This window comes from Ictalurus punctatus, chromosome 14 (genome assembly GCF_001660625.3).
Source record: "Ictalurus punctatus breed USDA103 chromosome 14, Coco_2.0, whole genome shotgun sequence".
Taxonomy (NCBI): Eukaryota; Metazoa; Chordata; class Actinopteri; order Siluriformes; family Ictaluridae; genus Ictalurus; species Ictalurus punctatus.
The window spans coordinates 8,135,893-8,155,983 of NC_030429.2; the positions used below are offsets into that span (position 1 = coordinate 8,135,893).

The 20,091-nt window shown below is 39.4% G+C and overlaps 2 protein-coding genes across 4 annotated transcripts in view; one reads left to right on the top strand and one right to left on the bottom strand.

The window, feature by feature from the left end:
• Positions 1-15,276, bottom strand: part of hmgxb3 (HMG box domain containing 3) — a 20,304-nt gene extending 5,028 nt beyond the window's left edge. Inside the window, exons 1-18 of one of the 3 annotated variants that reach the window (XM_017484958.3) lie at positions 15,052-15,276; positions 11,309-11,430; positions 10,165-10,339; positions 9,611-10,081; positions 7,974-8,072; positions 7,625-7,756; positions 6,830-7,155; positions 6,587-6,678; positions 6,398-6,484; positions 5,668-5,756; positions 4,442-4,540; positions 4,205-4,351; positions 3,074-3,417; positions 1,803-1,933; positions 1,400-1,531; positions 1,032-1,216; positions 686-905; positions 181-314 (exon numbers count right to left, since the gene is read on the bottom strand). In XM_017484958.3, coding sequence (XP_017340447.1) covers positions 181-314; positions 686-905; positions 1,032-1,216; positions 1,400-1,531; positions 1,803-1,933; positions 3,074-3,417; positions 4,205-4,351; positions 4,442-4,540; positions 5,668-5,756; positions 6,398-6,484; positions 6,587-6,678; positions 6,830-7,155; positions 7,625-7,756; positions 7,974-8,072; positions 9,611-10,081; positions 10,165-10,339; positions 11,309-11,430 — 2,985 coding nt within the window. In that variant the 5' untranslated portion in view covers positions 15,052-15,276. Of the gene's footprint in view, positions 1-180; positions 315-685; positions 906-1,031; positions 1,217-1,399; positions 1,532-1,802; positions 1,934-3,073; positions 3,418-4,204; positions 4,352-4,441; positions 4,541-5,667; positions 5,757-6,397; positions 6,488-6,586; positions 6,679-6,829; positions 7,156-7,624; positions 7,757-7,973; positions 8,073-9,610; positions 10,082-10,164; positions 10,340-11,308; positions 11,431-15,051 lie in introns of those variants that run through there. The other 2 variants (XM_017484956.3, XM_053685781.1) reach the window with 2 other exon arrangements.
• Positions 15,277-15,589: 313 nt separating this feature from the next.
• On the top strand, positions 15,590-20,073 carry LOC124628854 (SLC35A4 upstream open reading frame protein-like). Its single transcript, XM_047159766.2, has 3 exons — positions 15,590-15,731; positions 17,929-18,027; positions 19,864-20,073. Exons 1-3 carry the CDS (start codon positions 15,717-15,719, stop codon positions 20,062-20,064), a joined length of 315 nt encoding a protein of 104 aa, XP_047015722.1. The 5' UTR covers positions 15,590-15,716; the 3' UTR covers positions 20,065-20,073.
• Positions 20,074-20,091: the final 18 nt, after the last annotated feature.

A 20,091-nucleotide genomic window follows, 5' to 3' on the forward strand; every position in this document is an offset into this window, starting at 1 on the left:
TGTCCAGGAAAGCGCTATATAAATGTAACTGTAACTAATGGCTAGTGCAATATGAAGTAAAATAAGCACGTATATATACATACACGTATGTATGGTCGTGATTTGGTGCAGTGTGTGTGTGTGTGTGTGTGTGTGTGTGTGTGTGTGTGTGTGTGTGTGTGTGTGTGTGTGTGTGTATACCTTGGTGCTGTTTGGTGCTGAAGCTACTCCACACTGCTCCAGTATGGAAAGTAGCTCCTCCTCAGTGTGCTGCTCCATCTGCTCCGGTCTTAGCCGACCATCATGGATTAAACGCATTAACATGCACAAGTCTCCTGTGCAGCCAACACACACGCACAAACATACACATACGCATATATATACATATTATAAATGTTATAATTAGCTCTAATATTGAGATCATTAACTATAATATATTATTCATGATGTTAATTTCACCACATTCCAATTCATCTTTAACTGAAAACGTTTTGGCCTAATTTTCCAGGCAATATCAATTTCATAACCGTCAGATTTCCTCAAGTTTCTTTAACAAAACCTTTCCTTTAAAAAAAAGACAGACACTCAGAACACAATCAGAACAAGAAGTACACAATATGGACGACTTTGCTGTTAGTGTAGTAAAGTCAGGACGTTTCACTGTAAATAAACTGATCTGAATAATAAATAATCTGATCTGGACCACCTGCGTGCTCCGTGTTGGTGGTGAGCTTGTCCTTCTCTGTATTAACGACCCTAGAGCTCCTCATCAGTGCAGGAAAGAAGGGCGCGATGATGGAGGCGTCCAAGCGTGTGATTGAGACATTGGAAGGAAAGACTGCCTGCTCCAGGGCCTCGCTCTCCATCGCCAGCCAGAACTCCTCCACCTGCACCTCGTCTGACGCCTGGAACTCCGGCCACGTGAACTTCAGAGAGAGGGGAGAAATCGTGTTCAAACCTACACACGGCTTAGGCGAGAGTTTCTCACAAGCCATCGTTTTCCAAGACTATGATATAGTGAGATAGAATAATGTTGTTGTTGTTTTTTTAACCTCCACGTTTCTGAGCTGTAGGACGTTGTTTGTATTGCGTCGTGCGATTTCCAGTTTAGGAGCGATGCCACAAATTCCACAGATCATGTCGTTGAAATCACGCACCGTCAGACATTCGAACGCCCAGTAACCACTGCACAACAACTCCTGCACACGGGTCTGCTCATCTGGACTCAATACACACCCTGAGGAGAAGAATTAGGGGGAAAGAAATCAGGTGAGGAATCAAGAGAGGAATCAGGGATGGAATTAAGGAAGGAATAAAGAGAGAATAGGAGAAAATCAGGAGAGGAATCAGGAGACAAATGAGGAGAGAGATCAGGAAAGAAGTCAGGAGAGAACCCAAGAGACGAGAGAAGCACACATACCTGGTGGACTGTGTGTGTTGTTGATTATGTCGAGGGCTGCGAGTGAAGGTTCCTGACCATGTTTGATCTGACTCCGGATTTTAAAGAACAAGTCCAAACTCACCAGCAACTGGTTCCCCACATTAAATAAACCTGAGACACATAAACACTTCAGTTGTGCCACAGGCATGCTATATGTTTGCGACTAAGAAAAGAATGTGTGTGTGTGTGTGTGTGTGTGTGTGTGTGTGTGTGTGTGTGTGTGTGTGTTACTCTTTACATTTACATGCTAGTTGAAATAAATGATCCCAAATCAAAAGTGCACTTGATTTAGACATACGGAGTAAGGGGTTTGTGGTAATATGCGCTTCATGCTGTTTAGGAGTATGAGTCAGTGTGTTTTTACCTGTGTGTGTGTGTGTACCTGGGTAAATGCTGGTGAAGCTGTGTACAGCCAGGCACTGTGAGTTCAGACACACCTTCAGCTGCAGAGAAACTGGTTGCAGTAGAAACGCCGTCACTAACCAACACTGCTGCTGCCCTGCTATGGAACAACTACACAGACGTATACACACACACACACGCACACACGCACACACGCACACACGCACACACGCACACACGCACACACGCACACACGCACACACGCACACACGCACACACGCACGCACGCACACACGCACGCACACACACACGCACACACACGCACGCACACACACGCACACACATACATACGCACACATCCGCACATACACACGCACACAGACACACGCACAGAGAGAGAGTCGGCAGTAGTTTACATAATACTCTATTCCTGCACTAGATTAATCAGCATTTACCAAACAGCATGAGACAAACTACAGAAAGCCTGGAATGGTCATTCAATCTTTCATTCATTCATTCTTTTATGGTGAATCTGGAGCCTATCCTAGGAACACTGGGCACACACACTGGATGGGATGCCAGTCCACCGCAAGGCACCATTCACAAACACGTTCATGTACTCATTCACATCTATGACCAATTTAGAGTACCGACTGTCAGGTTTTCAAGACAATCTGGAGGAGGAAACGCACAGGGACACAAAGAGAACACATGATCCTCCACACAGACAGTGACCCTGAAGCTGTGAGGCAACAACAATGCTACTTCCTGCACCACCAAGCCACCCATCTTCCGCTTTTTACAAATGAAATCCTAAGATTTCATTTGTAATCCTAAGAAATCCTAAGATTTTTTAAAATTAATAACAAGGTGGCACAGTGGCACACACACCTCCTAAAAACATGTCAGTAATTGTCGATGAGTGTGTGCACGTGTGTGCATGGTGCCTTGCGATGGACTGGTGTCTCACCCAGGGTATATTCCCGCCTCATGCCCAGAGACTCAGGATAGACTGACCAGACAAAAGCAGTTATTGAAGATGAATGAATTATTAAACAATATTAAACATACTAAAATTAACTAAACCTAACAAACCCTCACTATCATGAACAGCTCTGCTGTAATGATATGAAAGTGAACAGTTTCAAATAAATCACTTGATGGAAAAGAAATATGTGCACAGAAATTATACTCATCAAATAGATATGTTCCAAACAACACGTCTCGGACGTTTCCTTAAACGTGTTCATTTTAGTGACTGTAAATTTTATACGCAGTCACTGGTTCAGTGCTGGACTCACACACACTCACCTCTCTTCTCCTCTGTAAAGTGGATATTGACACAGACTGCAGTGAGTAGCCGTCGGCTCAAAGAAGCTCGGCCATCCGTCCTGTGCGGAAACGCAGTGCTCCTCCCTCTCGCTATCCATCTCTTCATCCCTCTCACTTTCCTCTTCTTCTCTCATCCTGTGCGCTTGGTTGAGGATGTGGATGTGTGTGAGGATGTCCTGCAGCTCGAGCTCGTTCTCTGGGAACTGTAGGCTGTGTTTGAGCAGCGTCACAGTGGACTGACGCTGGAGCTCTCGCTGGCCTGGGGTCAAAGGTTGCGACGGGTCCAACAGGTGTGTGGACATATCTTCCGGCTCAGGAGATGACTGCGTGAAAGCAAACGTACTTAAGTTATCAATTTCATTAATTCAGATAGATTTAAATATTTTAACCCCTAAACAAAACAGTGGCACTATTCTAATTTCTATTGCTCTTGTTGTTGCTGCAATAATAATAGTAATAATAGTAATAATAATAATAATAATAATAATAATAATAATAATAATAATAACAACAACAACAACAACAACAACAACTTCATAAACAAACTGAATGTATTTACGAATAAAAATTTACAAATACATTATAAAAAGATTTTTAAAAAGTTACAAAACTATAAGAAATATAACTGTAATAAATTGTTATAATGTTTTAAAAAGCCAATATAATAAGTTAATGTATTTATTAGATAAACAAGCATTTATTAACAATCACTTCCTTTTTTTCCCCCCCATTATATTTCCATTTATAAATTCCATTTTCATACATTTCCAATTTATTAGTGATTGTAGAAGTTTTCAGTAAACTTTGTTTCATCTTTTGCATCTAGAGCACTTTGAGACTTTAGGTTTAAAATATAAACTGTTACATAAAAAGACGTATTTATAATTATTATTTATATTATATTATTATGATATATTATGACAGCCCGCTGCTGTTCTGTGTGATAATGTGGAGATACCTCGAATTTCGATTTATAGCATTTTAGGACATGAATTAGAATTACAGCAAGAAGATCAGAACACCATGCCTTTCTAAATGCCCTATAAGTATTAAACAACAAAAAAAAATATGTTTGCCTGGATAAGTTGGCTACTTATGGCAGTAACTCACTGGGACTTTGGCTTTCGTGGCTGTTTTGGTGACGAGTTCGCAGCCGCAGCTGGGGCAGTACTGCGGCTTGTGTCTGTTCTTATAGACGTAATCGCAGGAGGGGTTTTTACATCTGCCCCTGCCTCGTGCCGTGGACAACCCTAGAGCCTGCCGAAGCAACCAAAATCAACAAACAAGCATGCAGGCAACATATGGCTGTATTTTATATATGCCTTGTCTGAATTCTAAATCACAAACCAGTGAAGAGCTGGAGTTTTTCTTCAAAGGCATCATAGACAGGATCTTCACTCCACTGTCTGTCACTACATACTGGCTGCTGTTGATTGCAGGAGGTTTCTAGGATGCAAGAGAAATGAAAGGAATGAATTCAGAAAGGAGCATATATGCCAAAATGGTGTACTACATATTATAAAAGGAAATGTGACGAGAATCAGTTTGTGGCATCAAAAGAATCCAGAGAAATATAAAATAAAATCATGAAGCACTGCTATTTTGATGCATTTCTCCAGTTTAACCCTCCTATTATGTTGGGAAAAAAAGTTACATCCATTATGTTATAACTGTGGTAACTTCCACAGTTTAAATACACACAAAAACAACAAACAGTAAACCTTTTTAGAAGTTCATGACTTTAAATGAGGAAAGCCAAACAATTTCAAAGAGAAAAAGCGAGATTAAGCAGTATTATTTCAGACATCTGAAATGTGGAAATGGGTCAGATTGACCCATAACATAATAGGAGGTTTAAGTATATCATTAGTGACACATGAGCCCATTCTTCTCCTCCTCACACCCCCCCCCCCCCAATTACACCCACAGCTTTCAATTGTTCATCAACCTCTTTCCTTTAAACAATTTAATACCTATATCAACATACCGAAGTTTTGATTCATTTTGCTATTAACTGTAAAGATCATTCTCTAATGTGCATTCTCAATACGTGTTTAATAAAGTCCAGGGCCTGAGACAGTATCAGTACAAGTAGTTATGAACATATACTACAAGTAAAATAATATCAAAAGTACTACAACACATGTTTAAATCATAATTAAGTTTCTTTTCAGCAAGGTCAGAATTGCAGTAGACCTGGAGTCTATCCCAGGAACACTAGGCATGAGGTGGGAATACACCCAGGATGGGATACGTGTCCATCACTGGGCACCATGTACACGCACACACATTCATATGCCCATTCACCTAGAGGTCATTTAACATCCAAGCCAATCCACCTGATGGCGTGTTTTTTTGGGAGGTGGAAGGCAACTGGAGAACCAGGAAGAAACCCAGGGTGAGAACAAGACAAACTCTGCACAGACAGTAACCTGAGCTCGGGAGACCCAACATGCGTGACATATGTAAGAATGGTTGTAAAACACTCATACATTTTAAGGGTTAAATGCACATTACTGTTAAAGACTTGCATGATATAAGGAGCTACATTATTAGTGCTAAACTTCTCTCACCTGCTCTAAGGAACTGGGAGACACAGAGTGACCCAGCTGCTTCAGTGTGCTGGGTTTCAGGCTCAAAATACTCTCATTTTGGGGCTTAACTGAGGAAATCCAAGAAAACAATAAAGACTGTAATTAGAAATCTAAACAGATCACAGATGATTATCAGTTTAATACAATTTTAAAGTCAGAAAAGTTCAAAGGAAAAAAAAAAAAAAAGAAGTAAAAGGAAGTGCACATAAGGAAGTTAGTTTAAGATCACACATCACATGATTTAGCATGAAATCACACACTTGCCTTGTGTTCTTCTGTAAACTCAAATAAAATAGTGTGCTTATGTTATACTGCTATCTATAAAATTGATATTGTGGAGCTAAAAACAGCACAGTATTAAAGCTGAATAATTTTTTCTTCTCAGAAAACGGTTTCTGCCTGTGCATCAAATTAAAGTTGGAGCTGTGGCTTACAAATTATTACAACTGTTTCTGGAAAAACCGTACTACTGAGCCAGTTGACATTTTTAGGTGACTGTGTGATGACTTAGACAGCTTGCATGATGCTAAACTGGAGGATTACGTTAACCGCAAAGTTCCAGTGTAAAACCAACAAAACCATTGACCACCAAAAACTCCAAACGTCATGGCAGAACGGCTACGTTCAGAATAAAGGAGGGATTTTGGCTCACACTTGATATTAATGAAATGTTTATTATTGAAATGTGAATGTAATGTATTATCATTACCTGTTCCAGTTGCGATTTTCGTGTCACCTTTAATCTTACTTGGATGCACTGCTATCCACTGAACAACAGCTGGCTGAGACGGAATGCCTGCTAAAGATTCAGCAAAAACAATCCCACTGAGTACCAAACCACCAGTACCTCCACCTTTATATGGGGTAATAAGTTCATGATGTTTGATACAATGCTTACTTGGGGTGGCAGGGGCAGGGAGAATGGCCCGAATGCGCCGTTTCTGACCCGTGTCTTTGTTAATGACCTGGACATGGCCACCACTCAACCCACTGCACAGTAACATTGATTCAAAGGTGAAAACTTGAATTCAAATTAAGTTCAAAGGCAAGCTACATTAGTTCCAGTTACAGTTATATTAATTGGGGATATACATGTCAATGCCAAATCAGATTTAATTCCATTTCTAACCAATTTGCTCACATGTCAACTGCTGATCCTGCCAGCTGAAAGGCTTCTGAATTTTGGTCAAAGGCGCCACCGTCTGGCTGATAAACTGTAACTACATCCATCTTTTCTCTCCTCCAGGGTCCAGGAGCATTTGCAGCTGCTGAAGAAACTTTAGGATGAAGCACCGTTTTGTCGCTTTTGCTCTTGGATGCCTGTGTTTGTCCTGTGACAGTGTCAAATGGCTTAACAGTGCTCTGAATAGTCACTTTAGAGGCCACTGCGGTAAAACTGGAACCATCGGCCTGACCTTTCAGTTTTTGTGGAGATGAGCTGGAAGTAGGTCCTGCTTTTTTGGCTGCCTGAAATGAAGACACATGAAATCCAATCAGTAGTCCAATGTCTTAACACTGAGCTACCGCTGCCCTAATCCCTCAGCAAAAATCTCACATTCCCAGCGGAAATCAAGCTAGAACATTATACGTGGAAACAGACAGTCTGATTAAGATCTCTTATAGCCGCAATTAAAGCATTTTAAACTGCGACACTGCTGAATTCTCATTTCTGATTGGTCAGCAGGTGTTGATTTATTTTCTATTACAGCAGCTCTACATCACATTAGTGCCGACTTGCATTAGTGCTTGCCCCCCCCCAATAAACAGCTCTTAATACATCATGTCGTTGTTTAATAAATCAAAACCCTTGGCAATTCTGCTTCATCCCAAGGCTGCATCATGATTTATCCCTTATGTATTAAACAGAGAGTCTGATTCGCCTCATTCATTCATTCTAAACACAAACACGCAACATCGAGGAGATGGATTGACTCACGGATGGAACCCACTTTCCACCGAGGTGCTGTCCACAGTCAGGGCAACGAGGCGGTTTATGGCGAGTCACATAGGTGAAAGCACATCCAGGAGTGCTGCAATAGCCTCGACCCCTCCTAGTGTACTTTATGGACTGAAACCAGAGTTTATAGGCAAATGTGTCACTATTGATAGTGAATCAGAGCTTACCATAGATGTTAGTGTCCAGGGATTTAAACAGTATACAGTACAATTATAATAAATACAACTATGGGTTATAATGATACAATGATAGTAACATAATTATCAGTGCTTAAAATACCCAAACTAATATGAGCATACATCAAGAAGCATTTCGAAATACTACTGACTAGTTTAAAGGATGGTTTAGGCTCTGGTTTGGCATGGTTCACCAAGGGGAGCATCATTATTGGACTGACTGCAGGGAGGACTTTGTTTTCAACCAGCTCCTAAAAAATGAAATACAACATCAAAGAATAGACACTTAATTATAACAAAGACACATCATTATAATATAACTATATATAAAGATAACGCATACATCTTATTATCGTTTGTGACTGACAAAAACTAGTGCAATTTAAAAATATATACTGCTAAATAATAATATATACAGTATGATAACAGAGTCTAAGCATGTTTCCCCAAAAATATACTGTTGATATGTTCTTATATACACTTATGTTGATGTATTTAATAATGTAATGCACTTTATGTCATTTCTACACTCCTTCTGCAAGCACAAAGCTCGAGTTTTTTGTCCAGTGTCAAAAGAAATGTTGTTCCATGTATCCAATTGCAACTATGCACGATGCATCTCCATTACAGGAAAAGCAACAATACATATGTATGTTATAAAACGTTTTTCCTACACATGATCGATATAGAATTCATTGTATTTTGACTAGGCGTCACGATACATTATATGGACATGAGCTCGATCCTTGTTGCTGACCTCGATGTCGGCCATTGTGTTTAGATGTGTGTTTGTTTACATAAGAATGAATGTCACCAACATTTCAGCCATTTATACTGCTTCGGTCCTCTCGTCTGCTCTAGGGTTGTTAAATTAAAATTCGAACTTCGAGTATTCGTCGAATGCAAAAACATCGGAATGCGATTTAATTTACGACGTGTAGCAAGCACTGACACCGATTTGAGTTAAAATATACTGTTGAAAATAATGACACGCAAGATTTTTAACAATGCAGTATCTAATGTTTTTCTAGAAAGAATAGTTCTAGTGTTTCAAATAATCCAGTCGTAGTCCATGCAGTGATAGAACACCAGAAAACTGAAGCGCTTTACAAGCGAGTTAATTAACTCAATTAACCATCGACGCATCCTATACACATAAGATTAATCATTTAGACATTTACACAACATAAACATAATATTACAACTTGCTTCTGCAGAAAATGACACAAACGTGCAAGTGAACTTGAACTTACGTAACGCAATGTTTGTCTTGAATTGTGGCGCCCTCTTGTGGACTGTTGATTTACAAATATGCTGTGTTCGCTAGTATTTTCCCCCAATTGAAATAATGTCTTTAAAATTCAAATATAATTCGAATTTGGGAAATATTTAAGTGAAAATTATAATTATAATTATATCCGCGGCAAAAATGGTCATAAAATGACACCAATATAGTTTAGCGCAATTATTTCTGGGACTATGTGTCGTCCAACAAAATCAGTTATGGAGACAGGCCCAGCCTTAGCATAAAATTAATGTCTGAATTTTATTTGTTTCTGTGACCACATGGTACCACAGAATGGAAAGCAATGTTAATGCAAATGTTATTTTGACAGTTATTACTGTCATTTATTTTGCACAAGTGAATAAAAGATTCTCATAATAAGGTCAGGTCAATGATAGATTTATTTATTTATTTACATTATTTCTGCCCCAAACATATACCTAGTTTTTCAAGCTAAAATATGTAAATATTGGATAAGAAAGAAAGCCAGGATGACAGTCTTACATGACTGGGTACGATGGCTACCAGATGCGTAGCCTCCGCTTTGACCTGTGAAATCGTGGCCACGCCCTCCAACCCCTCCTCCGCTTCCATGTCATAAGCTCTGCCAAAAGCCCTGTCTGAAGCCCCACTTCCATCCTCCTTCACCACCAGGCTGGTAGATTGACGACTATGCTGTGAGAAAGTCAGAAGTCTTCCGGTTGAGGTGGAACACTGTGGCAGGATTCCCTGGAGCGCTGTGGATCTACTCAAAGGCACGACTATGTCTTCAGAGAGAGGTTCTACAGTGACACACTGCTCCACCAGTTCCACCTCACTACCCAGAGTCAGAGGGGAATCACCTTGCATGCACATGTCCATGGAAGCCCCGGGCCTGTCCTCCCCCACAGACGTGTTCGGGAGGAGAACGTAGTCGGTTCTGGGCAAAATTCTACGGAAGCCTGGGATGTCTTGAGAAGCTGATGACTGTGTGGTCTGTTGAAAGTTAGAAAATGGGCATTCAGGTGCCACTTCAGGCAACTTCAATAATCTTTGGTTAAACAATCTTAATAACTTACTGGGTCCACACCATCTTTCTCCATCTTGGCCCTCTCCAGGTAATATCCTTTATCGGCTACATTGAGCCTCTTCCAGCTGTCGCTGATGCGCTTGTTGATCTCAGATTGGGGCATGTCAGGATGTTCTTGCTGCAATCTCTGATGCACGTCAAAGTAATACAGCAGGTAGGCAGACCTAAAGGAGACAGACACTGCCTAGTAGTAGAGAGTCAAGGTGACTCCTTGGCTGAGCAGCAAGAGGTCTTCTAGTCACCTTAAAGGGATACTCCATAAGTTTTCAACCTAATCATTGTCTAATGCACCTGTAGTGTATGTGGCATTACCATAAACAGCAATCTTGATGTGTTTGCCTGTACTGAAAAAAAGTTCAGCAATCTTATTTACTCTGAACTAACTTATAATGGAAATCTAAGGGCAGTTGCTGAAACACATTTTTTGTAGAACATGTTAATGAAATCTTTAGTCAAAGATATTTGAAAATGAAGCTTTAGATATGTATAATTACGTTCCAAAAACATGCTTCAGAGAGTAAATACTAAAGTTGTGTCCCAAATGATGTACTACACACTTACACTATGCACTGTGTACTCTACCGTCTAGTGTATGAATTTTAGAAATGTAATATCGTCTCAAATGGAACACTAACGGTACACACGTAATGTGACGCCGCTAGCTTTAGCAGATACCCAGAGTCATCGACAATGACTTTCTTCTGCTTACTGTTTATGTCAACATTACCTTTTATAAAAAGCAATGCATAAACACTTATATATAATTTAGACTAATGTATAAGTTTATATTATATACAAGTATTTATGCATTATTTTTTAGGGATGCACAAAAATCAGTGAATTAAACTACAGTCCTAAATGAATAATATATATTCTGGTGTGTGTCTGTGTGTACTGGGTTCTTTTCAGTCTTATATATTTGGACAAACAGTCGTGTAAAGTTTTAGTCTGAAGTTTATATCTGTAACACTCAGTTTGTGGATTTTATTTTAAATAAACGAAAAAATGGTACTGAAACTTTCCCCCACACATCCGATCAATCGGAAAAATAATCAGCCAGCTAATCGATTATGAAAATAATCGTTAGTTGCAGCCCTAGTTTCAAGCTGCTGGAATAAACTGATATGTTTTACCTGGGTTTTTTGGGTTTCTCTGCATGTTCTGTGGTGCCTTTGGTCCTCCTCTTCTTCTTCTTCTTCTTCTCCTCCACCTCCTCAGCCACTTTCACATCTGTTTCCTCATATATGGCCTCCATCTGTGGAAAAGTTCGGTACAAATACCAGACTACTAGATGAAAAGTCAAATGAACTATGTGTACCAGAGTTTCAGAAACAATTTCTGTGGTCAGGAATGTTTTAACTTTGGATAACAATTTGGAAAATGTGATCTGGTCGTTAAACGTAACTTAATTTACGATCACATGACATTTTGCAACCATGGCGAGATTTAAAATGACAAATACTGGATCATTCAAAATTATCTACACCCTCACAGTTTGGAAAGAATAAGTCTGTTCCTGTAATGTACAACAGGGTTGGAGACATGTGTATGGGATCTTTAGCCCTCATCCAAACAACACATTTGAAGCTCATTCATATTCTTTGGCTCGTGAGTGTGAGTGGATGTAAGGTCAGTTCAGACATTAGGTTTTCAGTAGGGTTCATATCTAAAGACTGTGATGGTCAAAAATATGATTTGGCTCCTGCAGCCATTTCTGTCTTGCTTTAAATAGTGTTATTAATATCCAAAACGTTGAATTTGACATATGTTGTAAACTAAAACAACAAGAAGCTGGTAACCACTCCTCAGAAATGTGCCTGCACAACCTGAACTTGCACAAATTCCACCCTCTTCAAAATAATTACATTCCAACCATTTTTAATTCTCAAACAATGGATGGCCAGAAAAGGGAATAGTGTTTGGGGAGACACACAATCAAAAACAGACAGATGAACATTTTACCATAAATGAGCTGTTAATGTAGATCAAGACCCATCCCCAGGGGGTGGGACATAGATGTTCTAGGGAGCGTTTAATTGAATGAACACAAGACTGCAACCCCTGATAAAAATTATGGAATCACCACACTTAGATGTGGTGACATGAAATAAAAAAAAAACATTAAATGGCAAGATGTAATAGTGGTATTTTTTGTTGCATTTATGTTGCCATTGATTTGTGAAGGTTAAAATATTAATTTAACAGCTCAGTGTTGAGTTTACAATTGCAATTTACAATTTCAAATCTTTTTTCAATTTGTTACTTTCTGGACTTGGCCGGACTCGACTCGAACTCGGGCATTAAGGACTCAGACTTGATTCTAACTCAGCTCCTTTTGGACTCGGACTCGATTGGTTAAGTTCTTGGTCTCGACTCGAACCCAACACTATTGCTCTCCCTCGGGCTTTTATGATGGTCTGAATTCTTTGAGGCATGGACTTCCCTAATGAAAAAACAATACTCTCCATCAAGTTGGTTCCAACTTTCTTGAATAGCATTTGAAAGATCAGCTTTGCAGGATGGAGCCTTGTCATGGACCAATTTTTTAAGTTTCCACCATATATTTTTAATTGGATTGAGATCCGGACTATTTGCTGGCCATGCCATTGAGGTGATCTGCCTTTCCTGAAGAAAAGCTTTAACACGTTTTGCTCTGTGGCACGATGCATTATCATCCTGAAAAATGTCTTCATCCCCAAACCTATTTTCTATCAATGGAATGAGAAAAGTGTCCAAAATTTCAATGTGCATTGACTGTTGAGGTCTCTCCTGGTCCTTTACCTGACATGAAACCCCATATCATAAATGAGTGGGGAAATTTGATTGTTTTCTTCAGGCAGTCGTCTTTCTATGTTTCCTTAGAACGGCACCAAACAAAAGTTCCAGCTTCATCTCCTCGGCCAATGCAGATTCAGGATTCATCACTGAATATCACTTTCATCCAATCATCCACACTCCATGATCGCTTCTCTTAAGCCCACCGTAACCTTGTTTTCTTCTGTTTAGCCGTTAGAGCTGGTTTTCATTTGCTTTTTTTATATACGTAAATCCCATTTCATTCAGCCGATTACTTACAGTTCTGTCACAAACACTGACTCCTGTTTCCGCCCATTTCTTTTGCTGTGCATTTTCTTTTTCAAGGCATACTGCATTTGTTTTCTATCTTTACACTCTGATGTCTTCCTCAGTCGACCCGTATATTTTCCTTTTATAACCTTCCCATTTTGTTTATACTTGCACCAAATTTTAGACACAGCTGATTGGGAACAACCGACAACTTTTGCCACACTCCGTGTTGGATTGCCATTGTTTCAATTCACAACTCTCTTGTTGGGACCGTATTTCCTTTCAAAAGTCCAAGGTTAAGGTCTGTAAGCACTGTAAGTATTTGTTTTAGAAATGCAAATTACAAGGTGATTCCATAATTCTTTCCTCAACATTGAGTGATTCCATCATTTTTCCTCTACTTGATATGCCACTAATTCAATTATTTAATTTGACTTGTTTGAGGTGTTTCACAAAGCCAGAATGTTCCGCTATTAAACAAAAAAATGTTTGCGTCATATGTGATTTGTTTATGATAAGTATTACTATGGCACGTTCTCCTACTTTAGCTCATGGGTTTATGCGAGTTCTCTCTCTAGAGAACATTGTGACCTTTTTCTTGACAACACATATCACTGTAATATGTCTTTCTCTCTTCGTTCCCAAAATATGCTACCACTGTTCCCACGGCCCTGCCGTTTTGTTTACCTTGACTGATGAGCACACTATCGCTGAGGCACATGACTGTCTAATGATTTGTGTCTAACCAATAAGAATTAATACCATTGTCTGATATATATACTCATCTTTTTTAATAAACTGAGAGAATTTGCTATCTGACCTTGTGTGTGTGTTTGGGTGTCTTATGGCTCCCCCAAGCGCTTGAAACAGGATATAGCTGTGGCAGTGTGACGGCACCTATTATTCTCATCAATTTCATATTTTCTAACAGTTTATTTGCTACGAAGTGAAGAAAAAAAGGCAGATGAACATCCTCTAAGTGTGATATTCCATCATATTTGCCAGGGGTAGTAGTACAGTATGAGTCATCAAAAAATGTTCATCATTTTCCTGGAAGAGATATATACGACTGTATATAATTTAATTGAGCAACTTCAAAACTTTTTTTTTTTTTTCTAGCCTGACTGCAGTATCAGTGTCAGTAACACTAAAGCACAGGTACTGTATTGATTTCAGGGGCATTTAACAAGGTGAACAGCAGAGCTTTTAGTGTTCTGGAAACCTACTTCTCAATTTCTCTGCTCTAAGAATACCTGACCTAACTAATTATCAAGACCTTCAGTGAGTTTGCAACTTAGATAACATGAAAACTGCAGGTTTGTGTATATCAGGAGTGGAGCTGAGAACCTCTGGGATCATGAGGCAGATCAGACCATTGAAGGCTTATTGATTTGATTAAACTATCAGTCAAACGGTATTTGCTTTTGACAAAATGATACGGATAATCTGCTACAGCTTTTTAAAAATATAAATTTAAATAAGCTTTACAACAGTTTTCCCCCCCCAAACTATATCTACAAACACTCCTCAAAGTAACTCCTTATCTCTGCACTGTATCAGACTGGAATGCAGGCAAAGCGCCTGTGCATTGATATAACTCCACCCGAGGGAGAACTGCCCAAACCCAAATAACACCTTCACTTACTATACTACTGCACTACACACCGGTGTGAATTACCGGCTTCTATGCGCTACGTAGTGCACTAGAAATACAGCAGGAAGCTATTCGGAATGCAGCCCTGGTAAGCCTCCATACTGACTCTGTGCAACATGAGTTGTCCAATGAGCGACGGCCTTGTTGCAACCTTACCTCTATCGCGCCCAGAATTCTTTCCAGATCTTTTATATCACATATAAATCTTCCTGCGATGTTCAGTCGTCTCCGGAAACATGTTGCATATCAAAACGAGCGAAAATCACCAAGTTTTCAAATACGAAGAAAGACGCATTTTCAGATCTTTCCGTCAGCCAGGTTTCATTAAAAATGGCGCAGTGTTGCTAAGGTGTGCAACCAATCCGGTGACGCGATGAATAAATAACAGCCAATCAGAAGCGAGCTTTTAAACACGTGGATGTTTTGTAGGTTGTGTGACCGAAACGAGCAACTAAATGAAAGTTTATCGTTAAGAAGCAAATAAAATGCCTTTTTTAAACGATCGTAGTTTGCAGTGATTAACACTTATGAACAAATTAGATTTCTTCAGTAATGCAAGTTTCGCGTGAAAGTACCTGCAAACGCGTTTGTTTATTTATTATTTATTTAGTTAGTTAGTTAGTTAGTAAGTTAGTTAAAATATATGCAGCTATTAAGTGTTATAATAGAAATAAAAATGACAATAAAATAAATTATACTGAGAAGAAAATGTGGCGCTAGACAGGCAGAAGCAGTTGAGTGATCATGGCCGTGTGGTCCCCGCCCAGGCTAGATCTGTCGAGCACAGATCTCATCGCACGTAATTCACACGAGGAGGAACTATGGCGAATGGCAAGGTGAGTGAAGTACGACTGCAAATAAATAAAAATGCGTGTTGTGTGCAGGTGAAAATGGTGTGATTATCGATAGTGACGGTAAAATTATTAGTAGTATTAATCCTTCATATGATGATCCTTCACCTTAATTCAGCCACTGAACCAAAATACTGCACTTGCTCTGTTATGTCATGTTATGGTAGCTTGTGTATCTATTTCTGTGCCTGTGAACCGCTTTGGGTTTTTTCTAGTTTCTACAGAACTACTTATTAATTGATGCGTTTGGATATTAACGACGGTGAAGATTGTTTACATGAGGAAAAACTACTAGTCATTGGTTGTGAGTTTTGTTGCACGGTAATACTGTAACTCTGTACATTCATAAACACACGTGTGAAATGCTCACGTGTACATGTTTTCTAATAATCACGTCGTGTTGGGCAAATGTTTGTGCGGAGGCCTGGAAAAACCCTTCACAGTGTGAGATTTTGACATTGACTGTTATCTATGCTCCTACTATATATAGTGTAGTAAACTTTCCTGAGCTGAAATGGGTTTTTTTTTTTTTTTCCGCTTTTGCAACTGGTGGTTTAGTGGTTGGTACATTTGCCTCACACCTCCAGGGGTTGCGGGTTCAAATCCCACCACTGCCTTCGGAGTTTGCATTTTCTCACCGTGCTTTGGCGGGTTTCCTCCCCTAGTCCAAAGGCATGTGTTGTAGGCCGATTGGCATTTCCAAATTGTCCGTAGTGTGTTGTGTGATTGTGCCCCGTCAAGGGTGTCCCCCGCCTGAATTCCCTGGGATAGGCTCCAAGCACAACCCTGTGTAGTTTATGTGGTACAGAGAATGGATAGATGGATCACACCCACATGTACAGTTGTAGCATTTACCTGTAAAAGTGAAAAGAGAAGCGAAATGGTGTTTAAATGTTTTATTCTAATTCCACTGAAAGAAGGCCGATTGCAGACACATCTAAAACCTAATCTACAACAACAGTACTGCCAAATTTGAAAGAATTATAATTTTACAACGAGAAATGCGTTCTCTGTCTCACCGCCTGAAGTAAAAGTCACTCGCCGCATTTAAACACGAGCCTTACCGTCTCTGTACTCCACTCATCTCTGTTCACAGTAGCATCAGTGTGGGAAATAATCACTCATCATCAGTAAAATATTTTCAAGTGCACCTATGATGGTTTTTCAAATATTACTTTTCATGTGGTGTGTTATAGAGCTGTTTGTGAATATAAAAAGTCTGCAAAGTTAAATAAAAAATCAAAGCTCACGACAATCGGAGTTATTGACTCCAAAAAGACGGAACCGATTCTGAACAGCTGAAGCGAGTCGTTAGTGATTCCAGACATACTTCCTGCACTAACCTACGTAGGTTTGTAACAAAAAAGCCCCGCCTCTGGTCTTCATCGGCTGCTCACTGACAGACGGAGCTTAAAATCGTTATGGTAGTGGGCGGTCCCTTTTAGACACATGCTGACAGCGGTAGACCAATCACAACAGACTGGGACATCTGACTAATCAGAGCAGAGTATGATCTCTGAAAGGAGGAGTTTAGAATGAATCCTTTAGAACGGATCATTGAACGAGTCGTTTGTGACATGGGGGGGGGGTGTACATTATTGGCAGAAAACGCTGATTTTTAAAAAAATAATAAGAATAATTTTGGGCTGATTTCCAGAATTCAGCTAAAGCCAGAACAGTTTCTACTAATCATATAATGTACCACAAATAAATGTATTTAATATCCGCAGCATAACATTTCAAAGTGGGTCGAATGAAACACAAAGGACGAATGACGTTACGTAATTTAATGCACAATTACATGCCAGACCAGTTCAGTCTGTGCTATATAGTCTGCATATAATTATAGCAAATTATTAACTACAAAACATGTCACTTTAGCAGTTTAGTCTACTGTACATTTGTGTATTTCATGGTTTGTATCGTTGAAAAGTTTAGATACCTTGCTTTCACGCAGGTCTACTTGTAGTCATATATAGTAGACTGACATCTTTTTTGTGGCGCGTCACCTACACTGGGCCGATAGATATTTTTTTAAAAAAAAAAAAAGAGCGAACAGCCTACAAAGCTGCAACTAGATACACCACTTCCTCAAGCTTAATAAGTTAATGGGACCGATTGTTCGGCGTTAAGTCATGTTGTCGGTATTCACTGTATTTTGGTTTGTTGCTTGTGTGTGCAGGATCCCCTGACTCAGCTGAAGGATCTGGCACAGCTCAAAGATCAACTCGAAGATATTCAGAAAAGAGTGGAGAATGAAGTGCAGATTGGAATACCACAGGTACTGCCACCCTCCGGAACTAATATCTAGAGATGCACAGATGTATCGGCCGATAAAGGCAATTTTTCACGTTTAAAAACATCCGATGATCAGGGCTGATTATATCCTGTCAATCAAAAGATGGTGGGAAAACGCATGGATTTCGTGCTGTGTGTAAAGATGATGTCTCTTGTGTGGAATGATGATAAAACTGCAGTGTGTAATCTCTGTAATCTCTGCACTGATACAATTTTACACCGGACGCTGCAGCAGTGAAGCGGGAGATTCAGCGTCGAGTCTAAATAAGTATTTTTTTTTCCCGCTGCTTGCGCTGAATTAAAGCTCCAGTACACCGTTGAAAGATTTAAATGAAGATGAGTTGACAAAAAAGTATATATTACACAGAAAAATATATTTGTAGAGTAGTGTATTTCATATGCAGTTAATGTTAATATATAAAATAGTTGATATTGTATATTACCAGTTTGATGTTATTGATGAAGTAGAAATGCTTTTGTTTGTGGTGAGTGAATGTGAGACTAACAGGAGGATTTTTAGAATTCAGTCAGTGTTAATATGAATTAATGACATTCAGTAAGTTAAGAAATCTTACTTTAATCTTCAGAATTTAGTTCATGTGTTAATGTTAATGTGAGTAATGTGTTTTCTGTTTATGAGACCAGTTACTGTTCAAATTGAGAGAATAAAGTTTTTATTTACATTTCTTTCAGGATTGTGGAATTAATTATTATTAATTTAAAAGAAGGCATAAAAGGCAGAACTATCTGCATCGGTTATCAGTATCAGCCGATATCACTCTGAATAATTGGTTATCGGTATTGGCTGAGAAATTTTGTATCGGTGCATCTCTACTATGAATCAGCCCAGGCTTCATTTACAGATGGGTAACAAATAGGGGTGTAACGATTCATTGTGACCGGATGCATCTTGTGACAAAAATGTGATGTGCATTGTGGAAATCAGCATTCTATTAATTATGCATGTTTGAACACCCGAGGTCCCACTCTGCACACCCAACAGAGTTAAGATACATTCACACATACAGGGATTTTAACGCTGCCAGTCGCTGTGCGATTAAGTCGCCAGTGAGTGTTCAACTACTGGTTGCTCTATTTCTGCTATGGAGCTCATTAAGTTTAAGTCGATCATTTTCAAAGTCCCCAGGTCAGACATTTTGTTTATTCAGTCTAAATTTTTTGGAGAATTGATAAATGTATTTATTAAGATGCAGTGACCCTATAGTGCATCTTGTTTATGATTTTAAACCTCTGTTCGTAGCCATTTTTAATTTATTTCATTTTCTAGAGACAAAAATGCACATTGGTTAGAGTAATTTTCTTCGTTCAAATTTTGTTCAAAATTTTCTGAGAGTTGAACCGAAATCGTGAAGCCAGTATCGTGAATCGAATCGAATTGTGACCGGAGTGAATCATTACACCCCTAGTAACAAATGAAAGGATTATTGAATTTGTGGCTCTGTTATACTGTTTGGGCGTTTATTTTGCTGGTATGATCTGTGTCCAACTTGCCCCCCTAAAGTGACTCATCGTTCCAAATCAGTTCTTCTGACCGATCTCCTTTACCTTTACAATGAAACATCCTCGGGGCCCTTAGATATCACAAATATATCTTTTGGAAGAATGGTGGTCATCCCTCCAGAGACTTCTAATCCTAATCAACAAAATACTCAATAGGTGTCACAACCCCCCCCAAAAAAAAAGAAGTAGAAGAGTTTTGTCACAAAAAAACAACGAGTTTCATGTTTAAGGAAACATAAGGAGGTGGTAACATGACCTACTGCTCTTAACATTTCTCTGTGTGTCCTCTCTCCTGCAGGGTGGCTCACTCTTAGCCTCTCCGTTCCTGAAGGGCTTCCTGGCTGGCTATGTGGTGGCCAAACTACGTGCCTCAGCCGTCTTGGGGGTCGCTTTGGGAACCCTTACAGGCATCTACACCGCACAGACCTATCAGGTGCCAAACATTGAGACGACCATAAAGGACTATCTGAACTCCTTGAAGAAAGGTCCTAATAATTAACACGGCGAAAGAGAGAAGGAATCGTGA

Coding starts and splice junctions, on each gene's coding strand:
- LOC124628854 (XM_047159766.2), top strand. Junction 18,028..19,863: donor TGCAGATTGGAATACCACAG/GTACTGCCACCC, acceptor TCTCTCCTGCAG/GGTGGCTCACTCTTAGCCTC.